This window comes from Rhamphochromis sp. 'chilingali', assembly GCF_963969265.1.
Source record: "Rhamphochromis sp. 'chilingali' genome assembly, chromosome: 3".
NCBI classification, from domain to species: Eukaryota; Metazoa; Chordata; class Actinopteri; order Cichliformes; family Cichlidae; genus Rhamphochromis; species Rhamphochromis sp. 'chilingali'.
Window position 1 is genome coordinate 46,179,141 of NC_137931.1, and position 22,996 is coordinate 46,202,136.

The window sequence follows — 22,996 nt, forward strand, 5'->3', positions numbered from 1 at the left end:
GACCAACTTGGATGACCGCAAACACTCGTCATTATACGCTCTGGACGGTGACTGAGGATAACAGTAGTTTAGCCACACAGCTGGAACCCTGACCGACACTGACCTGAGTGTCTCGTGCTTGCACGAGTCTTTGACGACCGATGCCCGTTTGGACAGCTCCTCCTTTAAATATACAAAGAGGTGCTTTTATTCACGGAGCTCCTCTCATTAGCTTGTAAAACAGACCTCAGTCCTGACGGCATGTTTATGTGTGTGCTTGAGTGTGTGAGCAGACCCAGTCGGTTCTAGATGTGGTTTAGCCATTTCCTCTGAGGAAAACTCTGTGGCTAACCTTTAAGGCCAGACAAGCAGCCCATGAGCTGTAATGAGTGTTACATCTGTCAGACAGGGTCAAAGTTTGCTGTCTGCCACTAAGGATCAGAGCCGACTACCAGCAGGGTCTGTGCCAGAAATCAGGGCGGCCGGGCATATCTTTGAGAGAGAGGAGGACTCTGCACATCCTGTCTTTCCAAGCTTAGAAATGAGCATTGAAGGAAAACAAAACACTGAGCTGAAGGCCTCTTGCATTTCCCTCCTACCAAGCCTGAGAATACCTCAATCCATCACTTTACAATGCTTTCATATCAAAGTTTGTTTTTTCTGAAAGCAGAGACCGAGCAGGTTCTGGGCTCCTCAGAAATGAGCTGATGTGTGTGTGTTTGTTCAATGATGTACTGAAGTGTGCTGGCAGTAGTAAGTAGTGTGTTTCTTTGTTCTTTTCTCTATCAGACCCAATGTGTGCGGCTCTCGCTTCCATTCATATTGCTGTCCAGGCTGGAAGACTCTGCCGGGAGGAAACCAGTGCATTGTTCGTAAGTTCCCCACATCGCAAAACTCAGCGGAGAAGATAGCAAATAGGCATAGCACGATTGGTTCGTGCGATTATGTATGGTCATTAGATCGACTCTCCTTTCCGCTCTGTCTTGGTCTTTTCGCTCTCCAGCGATTTGCAGGAATTCTTGTGGTGATGGCTTCTGTTCCAGACCCAACATGTGTACCTGCTCGAACGGCCAGCTTTCCCCGAGCTGTGGAGCAGGAGGTCAGTACCTACACACACACACACACACACACACACAGTTATGATGATTATCATAACTGTAACTATAAAAATCAGTTTGATAATGACTTCGCTGGGATGCCAAGAAATCTCCAAAGTTTTCCACTTTCTAAACCGAGTGTGACCTTTGTGACGAGCCGCCTTATCCTGACGGTTACACTGTGGTCACAAAGGGACGGTCAGCAGCCGTCTTTGGGTAGGCTGTGGTTTTTAATGCTTTTTGATATGTATCAAACAGTATCGCCGTCACTGTTACACCACAACCAAAGCAGGATCCTTTCATGCTGCTTAAACCAAACTCTGACGCTGCCACCTTAATGCCAAAGCAGAGACTGAGACCAGGAAACCTTTGCTTAATCTTCTGTTGTCCAGCTTTGGTGAGCGTGAGCCTCAGTGTCCTGTTGTTAGCTGACAGGAGTGACGTCCTGTCCAGCGTTACCTTCCTATCAGCTCCAAACAGGCTGGTCATTCTTCTCTGTCCTCTGGCATCAACACAGCATTTCCCAGAGTTCTGCGACTCACGTGATGCTCCTTGTTTTTCAGCCCATTCTTGGTAAACCGTGACTGTGTGGAAAATACTCAGTGTGGCACCAACAAACATGACACATTCAAAGTCACTTTAATCACCTTTCCTCCCCACTCTGATGCTCAGTCTGAACTTCAGCAGATCATCACCAGGTCTGCATACTTAAATAAACTGCTGCCATGTGATTGGCTGATTTGGCATTTGTAGCAGTAGATTAAGTAAATCAAACAAAGCCTCTTTCTCTCTTTGCCGAAGATTAAAACCTCTGAAAACTCGATACACAGAAGATCTAAGCAGGACGTAGCCAGCAGCATCTTAGCATAAATATGAGAAGACCCGTCGAGTTATTCAGAAGCAGAAAACCTGTAGCTGTTTCTGCAAATAGTCGGGTACCAAATTCATGTAAAATGACATCATGTAAGAGTCACATGTATCTTGTATCAAGTCCTAAACATGAGGTGGTTTCTTTTTCTTCAAATTCAAGCCTTTTGCTTGAGAGCATGGCGTCCACTTGTATGTGTCCTTACTAGCACAAGCAAAATAATCAGCTGTCACTGTTATAGTGGAAAGTGCAGAGATGGTGTATTTCCTTTAGTCCTCTGCATGGTTTCAGGCCTTACTTCACTCTGCTGTTCGAAGCTGTGAAGTGTTTCTTTTCCTCTGCCACACGTCTCTGTCCCACCTTACTCTTATAGTAACACTCAGGCCCGTGTAATAGCAGTGTGTGGAGCCTGCTCAGGTCAAAGGGTTTGTCAGGATTAACGTGGAGAGTCTGGCTGCCCGGCTCAGTCTGCTGGATTACTTACAGACCACTCAGGATGTGTGTTTGGAGCAAAGTGTTGTACTTCACATACAGAGTGTGTGAAATCATGTTTGTCTTTATGAGATTACTGCACAGTGTGCGGCTTTTCAGTATAAAGTTAATATGTGCAAGACACACTGCAAACATTGTTGTTAAGCACCACTGTGGGAGCAAGAAAGTTGTGTTGGTGTGTGTTAAGTCGCATGCAGTGCGTTCAGCTTCGTTGCTTTAGTGGGCCAAAGTCAGCTCATCAGTCACGCCTGGCCCTGCCAGACCCTTTGCACAGACTCACATTCCTCCAAGCCCACTAACACACACGGCGCACACAGCGAGGCAGAGACACTCGAAGCGAAATCCAAACAGACAGAAAAATGCGTCTCACACACACAGTCATCATCATTTGGCTCAGAGCTGTAAAACAGGATCTCTTCCCGCCATAAGTAACGATTAGGAGAAGGCTGGAGGGCGGGGTGAGGGAAACGTGCCTTTGACCTGTCTGGCAGAACACGCACAGATGTGCAGTGAAATCTGTGCTCTGGCTATGAAGTCATGCTCCTCAGGGGCGTGGAAGTGAAGTGAGAGATTAGTGGGAGAGCTTGGACCAAACTTCCTGTCGCACTCCCCGAGCCGGGTGTACCCACGGCAACGGCCACGTGACCAGTTTACTCACAACGTTACAGCTCAGTGATTGGTTGATGGAAAAGGTGCTAAAAGTGTGGAGCGTGTGACCGTGCAAGAACGTCCGCTGGCCTCTGTGGCTGCAGTAATCAGGGTCAAAGGTCAAACAACTTTATGGCCAGAGATGAGTCAGTTTACCAAAGCGATCGAGGATCATGTTGTAACTTCTGCTCTGTAATTTCAAACATGAAGTTATAATCCTGCCAAACCTTTCCTGCCAGTTTCTCCTCCAAAAAGAAATGAACGAGTGATAAAGAAGAGCGTGCACAGAGGTCTGAATCAACCGGTAGGAGTTTGCATGTTCTTGTTGCTCCTCTTTGGAGTCCAGCTCTGCCCCACAGCCCACAGTCAGGAATCATTTGTGAACCGGCTGTAGGTGTAAGTGTGTCTCTCTCTGTCCACAGTGGATCCTCCTTTCACAGTCAGTGGTTGAACTGCTGCTTTCTGAGCGAGCAGACGAGAAAGCAGAGCCTGTGTGATTCCAAAATAAAGGCTGCTGCACAATCAGGCCTGCGTGAAATGAAAGCAGGAATTATTTTCCACAAGTCAGCAGATAAGAAAACGTTCTTAATCTTCAAAAAAGCTCTCAGCTGGAAGAAACTGGCTTTGTTTAGAAAATGTCACCTGAGTTGTAAAAAGGCTGTAACTTTGTTGGCATGCGATTTAAAAGAAACCGTATTCATATGAGCTGTTGGGTCGTTGTTCCTCCAAGGAAAAGCTTCCAGCTGGTGACCCAACCAAAGAGAGGTCCGCTCTGCTGTTGTAGCTCTGTCCATAGTCGGTTGTTAGGCTTGACTTGTTGAGCCAGTTCTGCAGTTTAAAAGGCTTTTTAACCCCAGCAGTCTCACAGGGCTCATCTACACTCTCTGTGTGGCTGCTGTTGTCCCAAATATGCAAACTCCCTAATTCAGCTTTGGCCAGAGTCCATCATTTAACAGGATAATTCAGTGCAGTTGGAAACAAATTGCAGCTCTATGGAATTCCATTTTTAAATGCCAATTCCTCCGCCTTAATTATACGGCCCACTTCTAGCACCCTGCTCTCCAGAGTTATAGATAGTGTTTTCATGTTTCACGTCTTGCCTGTGGAACGCAGAGGTTTACATAAATTAGCAGCACAGTTGTGACTTCCTTCACGTGACCCACGTGTCTGTGATGACTGCTGCGTCCACACAGATGGCCGTGATATTTTTTAACTAGCTCTTCCTGGAATCTCGTGTTTGCCAGGAAACAAGGCCAGGCAGGATCTGGGAAACGTACACATGTCCAGAAGAAGGAATGTTGAATGTGTGTGAAAGCAGGCTGATCGAATAAATGAGTCACATTTATCGATAACCAGAAAGTACGCGTCGCTTCCAGACAAGTCGCCCTTGTTAGCAGCCGAGTTCTGGCAGAGCAGCTGTGCTGGGGTGTCTTTAAAACCTCGTCTCGCAATAACCGTAATTACAGAATCGTTACCAGAGATGCGCTGATGCTGAGAAACAGCTGTCTCTGAGCTCTGGGGCTGGAGAGACGCAGATTTGATCAAGTCTCAGTCAGACATGATTATGTTTACATGGCTCGCTTAAAGAGCCACTATAGTCACTGGTCTTTGTCCGACCTCTAAACTGCTCTCAGGTGACTGCCGGGCTTTAACCAGCATTACAGTTTTTCTCAGCTGCAAAACATGCATACTTAGAAAAACCTGAAGCTCGCCCCAAACCATGAATTCATTTGTTAAAATGAGGTTTTTGCTTCAATGAATAAGTCAGTGCCACTAAAATGACAAATTCCTTTGACACTGTGTAAACGTAGGTAACCCAAATATTTAGATATTTTCTCTGAATGATCGAAGCTTTTACAGGATGTCCTAGCAGCATAAGATGGAAACGTCCCACAGAAAGATCCTCCCAAAGGTGGTTGCAACAAGCGCTAACCACCTCGCATCCACGCTGCCCCTAAACTATTAACAGGAACAATGAAAAGTTTACACGCTTTTGTTTATGTTTGCTTATGTTTATTTTATTTATATAGCACATGTCATTACAACAGTAGGATTGGCCAAAGTGCTGCACACAGATACAAATTACACAGTAAAAGGACTTAAAATACTGATACAAAGTAACAACAAGAGAGAGAAAAAAGCATTTCTGTGTGAATTTGTACATCTGAGTAACAACACAGGGCCAGCCTGTCTTTCACTTCACCACAGGTGTGTGTGTGTGTGTGTGTGTGTGTGTGTGTGTGTGTGTGTGTGTGTGTGTGTGTGTGTGTGTATCACCTGCACTTTTTTCTGCATCTTCTTATTTCTGACGTCTTCCTGTTTGCTGCGCTGCCACACATCCTTACTGCTCTACTAGGAGACACGTTGCGCGCTGATTCGAAGGATTTCAAACAGCTCGACTGCATCTCAGGAGTTTTGTGCCAAAGCAACTGAGAAGAACTGTAACAGCTCCAGTGTTGCAACCAGTGTGTGCTGTCTTTAATAAGAAGTAAAGCTGGAACCCACACAGGCAGATTTAGAGACTTATTGAGTAAATGATCCTGTAGTTATTCTATCACACATGGAGGATACGTCTGAGTGTGTTTCATGGGAAACTGAGGTTGACAGTTTGACTCAGCAGTCCAAACAGAAAAAGCATCCAAAGACAGTTACGATACGGCTTATCTGCTAATGCAGTCAGAGTCTCGGGTCAGTCACGTCTGTGCTAAAGAACCAGCACGATCATTCAGGCTTGAAACCAACATCATATTCCATGAAAGGAAAGGAGTGCGGCTTTGAAACCAGCCGCTCCACTGCAGTTTTATCTTGCACAGAAGTGAGTCTCTGTGCTGTTTGGTGTAAAGTTTAAAAATGCAAATAAAACAAAAGAGTTGTTCTCATTAACCCAAAAGCTGATTGATGACTTGAGCGAGGTGCAGAACTAAACAAAAGTTGGGGAGGGTTATTTCCTGGAACTCAAAGACTCCTTTGTGGTCGGAGCTGCTTTGAGAGCATCTTGTGCAACCTTTGTTTTCACTGCATCACGGGGACTTGTCACAGGTCTCTGGGGTGTGTAAATCAGGACACAACATAGCTATAAAGCACCTCAGTTTTCCATCACACTCCCGCTCAGCTCCAACACACACTCACACGCGAGCCTCGACTTCCTGTGTTTCTCAGATTCTCGTAAAAAACACCCAGATGTGAGCAGCTTACCGACGATACAACCAGAACACAGAAGCGCATTGTGCTGCCACAACCCTGCACCCCTGCTTCTTTGGATGACACACACACAGCCTCCCAATCATGCTGCTCTGCACGTCCAGCTTTCCCATGCACGGGTCATTGGGGCAGACCATCTCTTTCCACCTGCAGGAGATGGAGCGTCATGAGGAGAAGCTATCCAATGAGATCATATTTTCTGTGTCCAAATGTGGTCATTCCTCTCCTCCTCCTGCTCCTGCTCCTTCAGATGAGCTCCTGTAACAGAGAAAGCTCGTGACATGAAAGCTTACCTCCAGTGTCTCTCTCTTCAGTCAGCAGCCTCTTATCCTCCTGAGGAGCAGAGGATGATAAGCAGACAGAGAGCCTCACACTACAGCGTCTCTTGCTGTTAGCCAAAGTCTTCCTGCTCTTCCTGGACCTATTTAAAAACATGTTTTTGTGAGGAGCCCTGAGTTTAGGGGGTTTTCTCCACGGTTTGTTTCATGGAGTGGGAAAATTGTAATCACTGACTGCAGTCATTATTTATGATTCACATGACTGCTTCTATTGCTGGCCTTACAGACAGTTGCTGTAATCTTCCATCTTGAAGGTTGAAAGCTGGGAGCAAGGCCGTACCCGACTCCCTAAAGGATGAACAAGAAGAACGTTGAAAGACAGAGGCAGCCCACTAGTACACTGACCTGTAAATGCAGGCTCCTCCAGAGTCCCAAACTATTTGCTTTCATTTATCACCATGTGTTGCTATGAGGAGCAGTCCAGACAGAATGAGCTTCTGCCAGATCTGTGCATGGAGCCTGCCAAGAGTTGCACGTCAGAAAGCTAACTGGGACTTCTAGATGCATTCAATCTATGGAACAAATGAAGTCAAGTCAAGTCAACTTTATTTGTCAATTCTGCCACATGTACAGGACATACACAGAATAGAAATTGCGTTACTCTCAAACCCTAGTGATTAGAAAAATGCAAATAAAATAATTAAAAAGTAAAAATTTAAATAAATACAATACAATTTTACGTATAACAAAAAAAGCTATGCAATATACAATATACAATATTCAAGTAAGAAGGCATAGTGGTGCAAAATAGGCAAATAGTGCAAATGGGGATTTAGTAGTGTACGGTAAGAGATAGTGTAACAACAGAGTCTTATGAGGTCCAATGCTTAAGCAGTCCAATGCTCCACAAAGTGACTGGAGCAGGCCGGTGAGTGCGTCAGAGAGTGAGTGTGTGTGTGTGTGTGACAGAGTTCAGTGAGACCGTGGTGGAGAAGAGGGGAGAGGGGGGCAGAATCGGGAGGGAGTTTAGCTTCCTGACAGCCTGATGGATGAAGCTGTCCTTCAGTCTGCTGGTCCTGGCCTGGAGACGCCGCAGTCTCCTCCCTGACGGCAGCAGCTTGAAGAAGCTTTGCATTGGGTGCGTGGGATCAGCCGCTATGCAAAGGGCTTTTTTAGTGAGACGGGTGAGAGAGAGCTTTGTAAACCATTCCTGTGAAAAATACCTCGCCTTACATTTTCCAAAACTGCACAGGATCCAGATCCAAGGATTCGTGCCATTGTGCTTTGACTCATGTACACTAAAACTTGGTGCTGCGCGAGTTTCCAGTAAGGCAGGAATCTCAAAATGAAAAGCTACCTCAGAGCGTATTCCTTCATTATGATTCACACAAGGCATAGTTAGTGTGTTTGGGTACAGTCAGAGTAAGTGGGTGGATTATAGTGGCTGAAATACCTCCTGTTGGCAAGTGTGCAAACTCAGAAAGTCTCATTAGACAAAGTCAGCTCTGGGGAAGCTCAGTCATTTCCCCTCTGCTGCAGAGCGCTGCATGCCAGAAATGTTAAAGAGAGACAGACGCGCACAGACAGATGGAGGGAAGAGAGAGGAAATTAATGTTGAACTTAAGATTCAGATAAAAACAGAAGAGCATGAAAGGCACAGAGTTTATAGGGGAAGGAGGACTAAAGGACAATAAAATCAACGTCGGCGTCTCTGCTTTGCTACGTTCAGTCAAAAGCTGGCTCAGCAGAAGCTGCCTGTCGGCCAGGAGCGCCAATTAGCTGCTCTAAAGGAAGCTGCTCCTACGTGTTCGAGATCGTCACATTGACCCTCTCGACCAAAGCAGTCTGACAGCCTGGAAGGTTTTTACAGAGACACCGCTTATGGCTCTTTTTTCGTACTCTTCTTCACACCCTGTTGGCTTTTGTTCTTCTTCTTTGCTTCTTGTGCGCTCTTCTCTTTGCTCCCTTCCCCCAGTTTTCTTTTCAGCAAATTCCTGACTGGCTGTAGCCTTCAGCTGGCCTGACATATTGCCTAACCCCAGTCCGTATGATTAGCTCCGGATTTGTAGCTTGGGGTGTTTTTGAACAGTGTATGTTAATCGGAACCCTCCAAACATGTGTAAACTACCAACATGTGTAAAATCCATATTTAATTAAAATGCAGGTGTTCAGACGGAGCTGCTGATGGGCCTTCTGAGCCAAACCTTTCCTCTCTCTTACAGTTCAGTCCTGTAATGTCAGGTGTATGAACGGAGGCAGCTGCGCCGAGGACTCCTGCTTGTGCACAAAAGGATACACCGGCAACCACTGCGGACAACGTGAGTGCAAAACTGCTGAGCCTGGGTGCGGGGCGGTGCGCTGTGCATGCACATATGTGTAACTTGCATTAGTGTCTTGTGTGCTGCGCAGACCACGTGTGTTTAGAAGAATGTTTGATATTCTTCAAGTCTGCAGAACTTTGGTCACAGTTTTACGCTTAAACCTCATAAGAACAGAAGCGAGGACATTTGAAGCTCACGCCAACAGGCCTGTTGCTGCTGTCTTTACCTGCTGAGCGTACAAGCAGAAGCATTCATTACAAACACAAGACAGAATGCGGTCGCGACATTTCTATAAGAAACAAAGAATTAAAGAGAGTCTGTATTTCTCACTGGATCCATTTTTCCTCTGTCTCGGGCAGCTGTGTGTGAGAATGGCTGCCAGAACGGTGGGCGCTGCATCGGGCCCAACAGATGTGCCTGTGTCTACGGTTTCACTGGCCCGCAGTGCGAGAGAGGTGAGCGCTCATCCTTATTGCTGTGTTTATACTGTGTGACTGATTCTCTTCCTTAGAGGAGGCCTTCAAATATGAATCCCCGCTCGGACTTTGGTGGGAAAACCACGAGGAACAAAGACAGTACACCCTGCTCTCGTTATGCTTGCTGTGGTTGAATGATATGATAATCTGTGTGCCTGCTTTTTGTTTCGCGCCCAAAGACGCTGTTGAGATGATCTGGGTAAATTAAGGTATTGTTTGTACACCTGCACTGATTCTCAGCAGCTACTTTAACACTGTAACAGAGTAAAATGGCTAAAAACTGAAAATAAGAGGTTTGTGTGTATTTGGCGTATTATAATTCGAGCGGACCTCTTGGATTGGAGGAGTGATCTGTCTTTCGTCAATGCCCCTCATACCCACGCACATGCACTAATGTTAGGAAAGCTATCAAACCAGGAAAGCTTTGATGTTGTGACTGAGTGTTGTTCCTATCAGCAGAGCTGGTGAGACCTCAGGCTCTTCTAAGGTGGATGACTTCATAGCTCAGACAGACAGTGGGTGTTTGTCCTGCGCTTTGAACCGTATCCTGTGGTATGTGTGCTGTGGGGAGTGATGGCAGGGAAGTAAGTCCCAAGGTCCACAGAACGATCGCCGTGGTCGATTTCTTAATTTCCAGTCGTTTCTGTTCAGTTTGTTAGAAAAACAGAATCGTCAGATACTTTCTGTCACGTTACCTTTTGTTGACCTTCATCATCCTCTCCCCTTTTTGTCTTTCTTCCTCCCACCTGCTGTTGGCCAGGATAACTTCTCAGCCTGTAATCACTTCATGCTTCTGCAGATGTGTGTGTGTGTGTGTGTGTGTGTGTGTGTGTGTACATGTGTAGCTTCTTTTGGACGACCTGTCAGCTTAATCAGATTCTTTGAACACTTTTCCCACCGTGTTAAAAGTCTTGGTTCCTGTTTTCTTAGAGACTACAACACCGTCAGTGCTGAGTTTGTCAGCACAACATCTGGTCATAAAGACCCCCCCCCCCCACACCAAAACAACCCCACAGGACTAAGAAAGGAAAGTTTCCTTATGGACTCGTCATGTTTCCTGATGAGAAGTGGGACAAGGTAGGAAATCAGAGCAAGAGAAAGAGGGGCGGTGGAGGAGAAGAGGATGGGTGGGCCGGGGTGAGAAAATGGACTCCCCAGCTGTGTACACACAGGCTGTTGGGGGTGGGGGGTATATGTTTTCCTTGTTAAAGGAGTCGGGGGACCGACGCACTTTAAGGAAATCACAAGAGAAATGCTTGCAAGTGTTTTTGGTGCCTTGTAGCTGCTTCAGATTGAAAGTAATAGTAATAGAGTAACAGGGAATCTTATGACTACGAGACATGAAGAGTGTTTCTTGCTGGCATGAAGGTTGAAGATCAGGTATTAAAGTTTAAATTAATTTTTAACTGACTTCCTTTGTAAACCCTTAAAGCAAAATGACTTTATATATATATTTGTTTCTGAGTCCATGCATCCATGAGCTGTCGAGTGGCGATGGCAGCAGGATAAACATCTCAAATGTTGTTGACCCCAGCAACACGTTCCAGCACCTCCTGGGGGGAGCCTGAGGCATTCCCACGCCAGACGAATAAATAATCGCTCCACAGGGTTCTGGATCTACCCCAGGGTCTCCTCCCAGTTGGGCGTGTCCGGTAAACTTCCAAAGGGATGTGCCTAAGATGCATCCTTACTACTAAAACTACCTCCTTTTGATACTGAGGAGCAGCGGTTGTCCTCCATGACGCTAGGTTGATGATGGATGGATGGATGGATGGATGGATGGATGGGGCAGTGTTGTCACGCTGACCATAACAATAATTTAAAGTCCAAAAATGATCCTGCAAGTCTGAGCAGTAATTTTTTAACTTTGGGTTTGGCCTGAAAAGGCCACAGTGTCCCTGGTGTGTGCTCGGGTGCGCTCGCCATAAGGCTGCATGCGGTTTTAGAGTTTGTGTAACTGAGGCCATGAGTCAGTAGATTTACTGTGTGATGCAGTGAGGAGACTGCTGATGAGCTGTGATTATGGAGGGAGTGAAAGTCAACCAGTATGGTGAACGCCGTGTGTGACAGGCTCATGGGAAGCCCCGGCGGGCGTGGGGAGCGTGAGCTCGTGCAGCTATGCGCGAACAGCCTACGCTCGAGGTCTGGGGATCATATATCATCTGTACAGTCGCCATGGTTATTTGATGGATACAAATGTGTGTACCCATATATCTGTCCAAGCAGGGAAACCTGCAGCGTCATGTGAGTTAATGTTTGGCCATAACATCGATGAGCTTGACATTAACACACAACGTTAATCGTGTGGTCATCCTTTGTGTTCATGTATGATGCACAGTAAGAACGAGCTGAGTCTGAAACTTTGTGCCTCCTCTGTTCCAGGTCTGGTCCAATCGGTCGGTCTCTGCAGACCTATAAAGTCTCAAACGCCAGTTTGTCTCCAGTCCAGCCCAAATATAACAAGAATCACAGAGGAGCAATTTTGTACATCACCGAGTGTTGACGTCAGGGGCATTTGAGGTGCTGGACTTGTAGGAAGTTGTGCTATTTCTGTTCTATTGATTCTGGATAAGAGCGGACAGAACATGGCTGGACAGGATGGCTGCACCGCTGGGCGTGTGGGGGCGCTGGAGCAGGCACGGGTGGAAAATATCCCCCGGTGACAATTTAGCGAGAGTCAGCCACTTTGGAGCCTGGCTAAATTTGACCTGCAGAAAGCCTTTTAATGGTGCATACGCAGAAACTTCTGCAGTAAAAGCTAAAATAAATCGAACCACTAAGGAGCAAATATCAGCCGAGAGGCCAGAAAACTGCTAAAAATGTGCAAACTCTGTGAACTCTGGCGTAACCAATCCTGCCCTTCATCCAGATACTTTTTATGATTACATGTTCTGAGTGAAATCATCCTGTATTTATTAAACATAATTAGGACTGTCACGTTTCACTAGCTGTTTTAGTGTCTGCTTTCATTGGGACGCTAAGTGTAACGATCCATCTCATTCATATCAGCATTTAAGTATCGCTGCTCCGTGGTGGTGGGCGGGGGCCGCCTCTGATTGGCTGGTTGAAAAATGGACCGATTTAGTTTTGCTCCAGTTTTAAAAAAACGCTACAAAGATTCTCCCACTGCTGAGGAAGGAGAACGGCTCATGAATGGCAGCTGTTGATGCAGATTAGAGCCCACTTGACTGACTCTGACTCTGTTTGCATTCATGAGAGTGAGGATTATTGTTCCACTGTTAGACAAGTTTCCTAAAGCAGACTAAAATACTGTAGCTGCAGAACTCCAAATACATTGTACAGTACAATGGGCGCGATATAGAAACAATAACAGGAAGTGCAGCATCCACAGCCTCTCCTGGATACTGGCATGGCTGTGTGAGCTGTGCTTTTACACAGTTTGCTTGAGGCAAAAGGCTATCAGATCTTGAACGCTGAGGGTTTATCTCTCCCTCTGCCATTCTCCCACAGTTGTTGGACTTTCTTGTGTGCGTTAAACATTTAGTCACGTTTGAGCGGCTGCTTTTTCAGTGTGGAAGAAATGAAAGGAACAGGCTCCTTAAAGAATCATTACGGCTAAAGGAAAAGAGCGATTTCAGGCCTGTTGATAATGGCACTGATAAGACTAACAGAGACTGCTATGGTTGGCCGGGAGACACGGACAGACATGCTCACAATCACACGCATGTAAACAAACAAGCCCACACATTTGAATCATTTATTTACATCCACATCAGCAGAAGGACACACAAACACAAACAAAACGCTGCAATCAGAAATTCCACAAGACCCGCCAGACGTGTGCTCGACACACACACACACACACACACACACACGCACGCATGCACACACACAGCTGGTTTTCATATCTCTGTGGGGACATCTAATTGGCATAGTGCTTTCCCTAGCCGCTTACCCTAACCATCAAAAATGAACGCCTAACCATAACCATAACCTAATTGCAAGCCTGACACTACAACCTCATTTTGAGTCCCAAAAATGTCTTCAGACTCGTGGGGACAGGCACTTTGGTCCCTACGAGTATCCGGTCGTAAAGTCTGACGTCACTAGCCGTGTCTGGGCCTAAACTCCGCTGCAGGTCCATATATCAAACGATCACTGTGGCATTACTGAGAGTTGAAACACTGTCTAAAGTCTTTCATCTTTAATAAAATGATCAGCGTTCTGCTCTACCAGGTGTAACAATTGAGTTTAACATCCAGGCATCCATGAAAACGGAATTTATGACATTTAACGGAGTTAGAAGTTAGCAGGGAGTTAGCTCGCTAGCTTCTATCTAAATACAATATAGCATGTCCTGACTGCGGGGTTTTGGAAACAAATTAAAACGTACAGCTCTGTTATCACTTCCAGCATAAATGAAGACAGAAAACTAAACAGCAGTGACGTTTGTAGGGTTACTGAAGTTGGGCTAGCTGGTATATAATGATGTGCTACGTGACTGCTAGCGACACAGCTATGTTAGCATAATATAAACAAGCTAACTTTTTTTCCACTGGATAAAAGTTAACGTGAGTGTTCTCGGTGGTCAGGAACAAATGTAATCGCATGGCAGGATGCTGTAAAAGGACCAAACTTCAGCCAGGAGAACAACTGAGATAATCCATCCACAATACGAGGTTAGTCATTCATATACTGCTGCATGGGCTGGGCTGTAGCTACATCCTAAGGTTTTAAAAACTGAGCTTAAATAAATGATTAGCGGTAATAAAAGCCGAGGGAGGTCAACAGGGATCACTGACTGTTTTAGGAGCTTTTTGAGATTAAATAGAAGAAAATACAAAACATTAAACATGTTAACAACACAAAAGCCATATTAAACGCAGACTACTTTAGGCCCGGAAGTAGGATTCGTCGCGTCATCACTTAACGACCGGATAGTAAACATCCAATGTTTGGTCCCTACAAAGATATGTAAACACGCGCACATACACATTCAAAGGCTTTTGTTTACACGCTTTATTCATTTGACTTGTTGAACTCCTGTCATAGGCAAGTATGTATAAATGATAATAGCCTGATTTCCATGAAAAAAACCCTACTGGGTTTCTTATTTTCCCAGACTTTCCCTCCTGGGAGTTTTATAAATACTTCAGCGATTATTAATGAGTCTGAAATTAGATTTTTTTTTCTTCCCTTGTGCCATTTGTCTTCCCCTCTCTTTTCCTCCCAGTGCTCAGGCCCGTGCCCTCTTCATCTTTGTGATCCTACAGTTGGAGACAGTTGATGGGAAAGTGTTTGCCTAGAGTGCTTTAAGCCCCAGACAGGATTTACTAATAAAACAAGATCATATGTGAAAGCTTGCATTCTGTTAACAGTGTTTGATGGTTGACTGTATAAGCCAACAGAGGTGGAAGTGCAACAGTCACATTAAGCAGACTCTGAGCTAATACACGGACACACTGCTGGTGACAAACAAGCAAGTTCACGAGCCGTCCTAACAGGAGAGTGAAGATTATTTATGTTGCATAGAGTGAGTGAACGTAGCATCCGTAGCATGTGTGGATGAAACAGGAGATTTCAGAGTCCCTTGATACTGGAGTAAGGAGTGAGGAGGATAGCAGGATGCTTTTATCTGTTCATCTTTCTGAGCTTTAATTGGACGAAACTGCTTCCAAATGTTGTCAGCCAGACATATTCAGGATTTTTAATTTCTCTCCTGTCCAAACCAGTGCTCATGCTCTCATGTGTCTACTAAACGTACATGTATAACACACCGATGACATCACGCTCTGACACACGTGTTGAACTCTCGGCTGAATGCTTGAGGCTATTTTTTTGTTTCCAAATTCGAGTTTACGTGCATGACAAACAAAACCCTGAACACATGGCTCACACACACACACACACACACACACACACACACACACACACACACACACACACACACACACACACACACAGGAGAGCTTTATTCTCCGGTACTCTTTCCAGCTAAGCTGTGATTGCTGCTCCAGTCTTTGCTTGGCTAAACGCTGCAGCTCGTGCAGATGTTGTGTTTTCCATCATGTACACAGACAAGCAGACGCATTCTTGTGTGTTAATGTGTGTCAGAGACCGTCAACAGTGGGGCATTGCTTGAGAAAGAATGTGCATGCATATATATTTAATTTAGCAGACACGAATACGCTGATGAACTTGGCCGCTGCGTTTGGTTATGCAGTGTTGTTCGATGACTTGAGCGTGAGAGAGTCCATTTATTTTTGATGCAGGGACAAAATGAAACACAGGAGGCTGGAAGACCCAGACTTTTATTTTTTTATTTGGATTTTCTTCCTTTTGTTTCTTTTTTAATGTCAATTTAAACAGTTTGGTTTTAACGGATAAAGCAATCGGAATTTGTTTGCTTCTCTTATCTGTCTTTCAACTCGCTGTGTGTGTGTGTGTGTGTGTGTGTGTGTGTGTGTGTGTGTGTGTGTGTGTGTGTGTGTGTGTATGAAGCTATTCTTCTATGTCACAGTTGTTCAGAAACCAGTATTTTTTGATAAAGAGCAGTGTTATCAGTTAGACCTTTATCATTGATTGCACTGGATTTATTGACAAAAAATGTAAATTATAAATTACCAGCAGTTTTATTCTTTTTCTGTTTTATTCACTTTTAATCTGGAATTAAATGTGCTTTTTCTGTTGTGCACAGAGGCGTTTGCATGCATTGTGTTGCTTTAGAGCTAACCATGAGAAAAATGCATCACATACAGTCGGCCATGTGACACCAGGTCACATGAAGATGAAAGCTCAAAGAGCAGATGAGGGAGGCAAGCAGGAAGCAGACGAGAGTGAAAGACAAACAGAGCTAAAGTAGACAAAGAGAACGAAGACAGATGGGTGAGAGTTGCAAACTGCTGCGTGCTCAGTTTGACCTACTTTCTGCTCTTTTTTTTGCCTCTCCTACTTTTTGGTCCATTCTCTGTCATCCCCTTTCATATGGCACAAGGAACGAATAAGGGCAACAAGACTGGAGAATGACAGCCACCACTTCTCGAATCCTCCAATCTTTCATCTCGTTTTGTCCTTCAGAGCTGAGCGGGCAGCTCTCTTTCTCTGTCACAGCCTTGGCGAGCCAACCATGCAGTTAGCCTTTCATTTCATTGTTAGTCAATCTAACAATCTGCTTCTTTTTCTCTCATACTTTTCTTTTAACGAAGGCTATATTAAGTTTGGCGCCACTGCAGAGAACTTAATAGGCTTTCTCCCACAAGAGAAGCAATCATTAGGCTGTATGTGACTGAGGGGACGAACGTCGTGTTGCTGAAATGGTTTCAGCTTGAGCTCACCGAGTCTGATTTGTGAAGTGCAGTTAACAAGATTATGCCATTTACACTGGCAGGCAGCAGTGCAGCACGAGTGGTCAGTGCTTTTCTCGTGCAATTATTTTTGCCGTTGTTACCATGTGTGTGTAGTTCTGAATGTCTAGAAAAATACAAGCATGTCCAAAAACAAAGCCCAGGGGTGTGTGCGGCGAACTACTTACACTGGTGTCCTCAGTAAAGTTTGATGATAAACTGATCAAACCGGAGCTCTGCAACCTGTGAGCTCAGTTTGTCACAGCTGCACGAATCAGTCTGACGTCTGCGATGCTCGTGTTCATTTCAAACACAACATTAGTGTCGGTCATTAGCAGCAATGTGTTTTTGCACAGCCAAAATAAAAGGCATTGTCCCCACGATAGATTACAGAAGTGTTCAAAGGCCCTTTCATTTCTTCTGTGGCAGTTATTTAGCTGGTTGAGTCATAGCTGTGGCGGAAATTATAAGCTCCACTGTTTAGCCTGCTGTCAGCTCCTCGTTAAAGAGCTGAAACGTGCTTCAGTTTGTCCGTTGAATGTGGTTCTAATAGAGGCTCTAAATACGCAGAAGTTGTTCTTATCAGATTGCCAAATTCCTGCTGAGTGAAACCACTTTTACAGCCTAATGTGAGCAAATTTAATAAGCTAATGTTTGAAACCTTGAAATCTGAACTAACCTGTTTTAGTGGAACCAAGCCTCCTGTTGTTTATCGAAAGTCTTGGACTCCTAAACTTGTCTCCTCTTGTTTTTAAACCAGTGCTCGATACGTTTAAAGAAACGAAACTGCAGGCATGTGTTTGAAAGGCGAGTCATCTCTCCAAAATGTTGCACCAACATGTAGTAAACAAAGAGAGGCAGGAAGACTTGCAGGAAATATACCTCCTGCATTTAGAAATGTCTCATTAATGTACTGTGTGGTTTCATTTAATCCTGCACCAGATGTGCTGCAGGAAATGAATCACTGCTTTATCATTAATCAATGAAGTATTAGGTCAGCCACCAATTAACAAAGGATTGATCTCACTGTTAAACTGCAGACTACAGGACGGGGCCATGTTTCACCCAGGTGAACAACCAGATGTGTCAGGGCCAGCTCAGTGGAATCGTCTGCACCAAAACTCTGTGCTGCGCTACCATTGGCCGAGCGTGGGGCCACCCCTGCGAGCAGTGTCCTGCCCAGCCCCACCCCTGCAGACGAGGCTTCATACCCAACATCCGCACTGGAGCCTGCCAAGGTCAGACCTCGCTCTCTCTCTTCTTGTCTACACACCTGGCAGAACGTCTTCACCGCTTCATGTTAACAGAGATGAAAAAGGACACACATAATAACACACGCACGCACACAGACGCACACACAGCACGATAAACATCCAAACCATCACTTTATCCATCATCGTCTCAGCTGTACAACATCCTCAGACTAGTGATAACAGCACAGAGCGTGTTTACATGTACACAGGAGTCCGGATACGAGCTTGTATTTTCCCGTTAAGGTCTTAATTTAGCTGAAGCTGTCGGTGCGGTGCCGGAGCAGTGACGCCGCACGCGTGACGGGGCCACGAACGGTAAAGGACAGGAGTCGACCGACACGTAGTTTGGTTGTTTTGAACTATTTGCTGCAAATGTGTGACATGCTGAGGAAATAAAGCCTCAGCCTGTTAGTTTATTAGTTTCACAGTCCTAATGGGAAAAACTTTGAGGAAAGTTCAAACACTGTTTTGTTTTTTTCCAGCGATTTGTCCTGATAGTGAACCAGATTTGGTGCATCCACAACCTAATAAGCTACGAAAACAGAAAGTTTCATTTCATTAGAATATTTGAAGGATCTTTAACCACTTAGAGGCAGCTCCATAATGTAAAAGGAGGATCTTTTAAACATTGTGGGATGGCTCAACAACACACGAAGGCTTGTTTTCTAGTGAGGTACTAAATGCATGTAGTGAGAACAAAATGAATGAAATGAAAGGAGGCTTTTATTTTGGCTAATGCACGAGCTGTATACAAGGAGGGATGCACAAAAGGGAACACAACCAAACAACCTGACAAAGAGGGGACGGGTTACACAGCGACACACACGAGGGAGCAGAATACACGTGAAAGCCATCAACACAAGGTGCCGGCAGTTACAAACACCGAGGAACAACAGCAAACTCAGCTTCAAACAGGAAGTAGACCAGAAGTGAATACCAAACACAGAGACGAGATTCATGCTAAACATCATAGAAAGACAGGAAAACACTGGGAAAGCTGGAATAACAAACAGAATCAAAACACAGACAGAAACAAAATCGGAGGCATTCCGAACTAAAAGTCCAATCCACCAATCCCAGGTTAGGATCCGCTCACGGTCACAGCGAGGCAAAGAGCAAAGAATCACATTCAGCCGACTCGAAGTGGGCGGGCACTGAGATACATTTTTCTGAACTCAGGCAACCTCAAGTAATCTCTGCACAGAGGATGGAGGCTTAAGGGAACGGGAATGTCTTCAGCTTTCAGTAACAGCAAACTGCTTCCACCGAGAACTGCACCCTCACAAAGCATCCACACGGATCCCTTTGCCATTACTGCTCTTTAACACATGCAGTGTGGACATAACACAGTGATAAAATCAGGCGAGCAGAGCGACAGTAACATGAACTGAGAGTCCCCCTCTTTGATCGACACCCCCCCAGATAAAACCGGACTCCCTCTGCGTGCATATCTTATAACCTGAGGCCTTCTCCATGTTTGCCTCATGTGGAGGTCATGTCCACTGCAGAATGATCACAGTCAGGCCCTTTGTTGCTTCATCCTGGTGGGACAGTGTAGACTTTAATTTAAATAATATAATTTAGTGCTAAACTCAGCTAAAGCCAGAGCCTTAAACCTAATAACTGACAGGATGCATGCAGATGCTTGTTGTTTAGCTACAGCTTTATTTCTTTACAGCTTCAAGCCGGCTGTGTGCAGATGCATGCAGTTTTTGCTAGTTTCGCCTCTGTCAGGTGACATAGTGCATCGCTTGTAGAGCAGAGCAAGGCCCAGAAAGTCCAGACACACAAGTGTCAGAGTGCTGGTAGATGCTTACGGTAAGTATTCAGCTTATCACCTCAAACACAGCTGGGATGAATGCTGCGTGTAGCAGTAATTATTTACAGTATAGGCCGAGTGTGTCTGATGAGATGGTAATTCCACAGTTCACTCATCTATATGTATAATTGTCTTATTTATGGGGTAACTGGCAAATGTAAAGGATGTGGAACCAGTATGATTTCCATTGAGCTCCTCAGCTTCCTTTCTTTTGTTGCCAGGTTGCTCATGTGTCACTAACTCCTCTCCAGGAGTCTGTGTCTGTGCTTCCATCTCTCTCAGAATATCTGTTTCTGTCTTTTTCTTGTCTTTAACTCACTCACACACTAAAGATACCTAATGCCCAGAGAGCCAGGAGCAGCGTCTCTCTGGCAGCAGCACAAAGCACACATGACTCTGAATCCAAATGTAAGGACTGAGCTCCAGGCTCCGCGTCAGGACGTTGGCCAGTAGTTGCTTTCTTTCCCAGCCCGTGCCACGGAGAGCTCATGATTGAACAAACTGTTTCCCATTAAAGCAGCATTGTATGCAGATTTATTCATGTTGCTCGGTGTTTTTGAGGGATTAGCCACTCACGGTGCTCTGACTCTACTTAGTGGTCGGCCCCAGACAACATCAGAGGTATTCCCATTTGTATTTTTTTATGTTGAAAGGAGTACGCCCACTGACATATTCCCAATACTGGTAAAAGTGACTCACATTGAATGCTGGGAAAAATGTACATTTAAAAAGCCATTTCCTGTTCAGGCAAGAGCTGAAGCGGGTCTTTCTGGATGTGGTCTCAGACTCTGCAGCCGGTGCCAAGTCACTGCCTGTTTTAACTCATTCTCTTAGCAAAAAGAAAAACCAGAGGAGAGTTACAGCGAGAGAGTATTTGCCAGACACAAAAAGATCCTGTCATTAACTGACACCATGAACGCTGCATCTTGTTGAAGTTAGTCTGTGCAGGTTTCATCTTTATAAGACGCTGTGCCTCCCAAACTTTGGGGATCCAGTAATTACTACAACCTTTGTTCTCATGTGCGTTTGCTTGTCATTAATTTCAGTGTCTTTGCTTCCTTTTTGTAGATGTGGACGAGTGCCAGGCAGTGCCAGGGCTGTGCTCTGGGGGCAACTGCATCAATACCGTCGGCTCCTATGAATGTAAATGCCCTGCTGGCCACCGTCAGAGCGAAACCACCCACAAATGTGAAGGTAAGCCTTCTAAGTAAGAGCTAGGAATATTTTAGAACGACTATATGAAAAAATCTGCATAAATAAAGTGAGCAGCGAGTAAGTCAGATAAGTTCCCATCTATCTTTCTTAAGCGTTCTTAAGCAAGGCATTGTTTTCCTCCTGAGTTCATGGTGCTAATCTGCATCTAGTGGCTACAGATAATTAACCAAACGCATTAAATGGACACAATCGTGTCAAAAACAAAAAACCTCTAAAAGTAAATGAGATTTTGTTGATTTAACAGGGAGGCAGTCGAGACTGTGTACTTTACGATAACTCCGGGTTTGCTGGGATTGGCTCGACAAATCTCCACAGGCGCTTTAAAAGCGGAGACGTATCCAAAGTTAAAGTAGTCCTGACATGTGCGCATAAATACACACAAACACACTGAAGCACGTGCACGCACACAAGCGGGATCACGTTACAGCGTGTCGATTGGGTGGAATTTAAACGATGCCCAGGTTAAACAGTCGGACAGTTAGCGAGGCAGGGGTTGTGTCTGTTGGACCGAAGCCGATGTGTTCGTAGTCGTCTGAGAGGATTACAGAAACTGTTTGAGCCAGATGACATTTACTCTGCTGAACAAGACCGCGGGTGCACAGCGTGTGAATCATTGTCCTGCTTCATGAGCAGGAGTAACAGCAGCAGATACCAGACGAACACAACTGTTTATATTTGCTGGGAACTTTGGTTCCCACCTTCAGATTCATGAGAGGCAGTTACCGTCACGCACAAAAAGTAATTCATGTCTCCGTGAATGGAGCAGGAAATGAGGCGGATGAGTTCACTGAATCTACCAGAGTCACAGACGTGATTTTAGCGAAGCCTCGAGGGCCGGTGTCCTGCAGGTATTAGATCTCACCCTGGGTCTACACACCTGATTCAAATGATTAGTTCATTCCCAGGCCTCTGGAGAACTTCAGGACATGTTGAGGAGGTCATTTCAATCAGCTGTGTTGGATCAAGGACACATCAAAAACCTGCAGGACGCCGGCCCTTGAGGCCTGGAGTTGGACACCCCTGTTCTAAGGTTTATGAAGGTGGACACAAACCCCCCATAATCTTAGATTTAGCAGCTCTTTGTAAGCTTTTTGTCACCAAGTGTTGGCAATTATCACATCTCCGCATGGCCTGTTAGACTGGGGTTTGGCCCATGGGGAATATGTGGTGCAGCAGTGCAGCCTGGGTAAAATAATCACAAAACTGAAAATGTGTCTAATGAACTCCAGTAGTTGTGACTTGTGACCTATAAGCAGATGATCATCTTAAATTTGAATTAACATCTAGTACCCATGATTTAGCCTAATACTGACCATGAACACCACAGCTTGCTCTGCACCCGTCCCAACAGGATGCATCACTGCAACCTTTCACCTCCTTTTAGGGTTTATTCGACGGTTGTAGGGTTGGGTAACCCTAACCCCACGTATTTCATCTTTATTTATCTTATTCTTATTTCCTTTTGTTGCTCCCTGTCTGTCCACAAGCTTCTGTACCTCTAGCTTGTGGACGTGTTGTGGGCCCAGCTGCACAGAAACACTGTGTATGTTTTGTGATATTTGTTGAGCTGTTTGAAAACTGTGAAACTACCTGCTGGTTTGAAATACGCGCTCATCCTCTGTACTTCTGGCTGGAGCCTTGAACCAGATGCTAAAGTTTCACAACCACAACTTTATTGACATCTGCAGCATGAACGCAGCGATGAGAAGAGAGAAGAGGAGCCGCGTGTGAACTGTGGGATGACTTTATTTCTTTAGTGCTGGTCAAAGCACCACAAGAGTTCCCACCAAATATTTCCCATTGTAAAATTGCTCTTGGGCAATCAGATCATAGAAAGCATAGATGACCACCAAGACACAATGTAATCTGATTACTCAAACCACTCGTTGATGTGGCCTGGGAGACATTTGAGCACATATTTATTGTGAAAGCAGCCTGCTGCCTGTCTGGCAACAGCCTGCCTGAGACTTTGGGATCCTTTGGGACTGAAGCAGTAACAGAATATGAGTAGGTATGATCATAATAATAGCAGGTGACAGCAATGA

The 22,996-nt window shown here is 45.2% G+C and overlaps 1 protein-coding gene across 3 annotated transcripts in view; it reads left to right on the forward strand.

The window, feature by feature from the left end:
• Positions 1-22,996, forward strand: part of fbn2b (fibrillin 2b) — a 64,318-nt gene that overhangs the window by 9,875 nt on the left and 31,447 nt on the right. For all 3 annotated transcript variants that reach the window (XM_080876788.1, XM_080876789.1, XM_080876790.1), the window contains exons 3-8: positions 769-851; positions 983-1,078; positions 8,786-8,881; positions 9,244-9,339; positions 17,705-17,902; positions 20,805-20,930. In XM_080876788.1, coding sequence (XP_080732914.1) covers positions 769-851; positions 983-1,078; positions 8,786-8,881; positions 9,244-9,339; positions 17,705-17,902; positions 20,805-20,930 — 695 coding nt within the window. The remainder of the gene's footprint in view (positions 1-768; positions 852-982; positions 1,079-8,785; positions 8,882-9,243; positions 9,340-17,704; positions 17,903-20,804; positions 20,931-22,996) is intronic.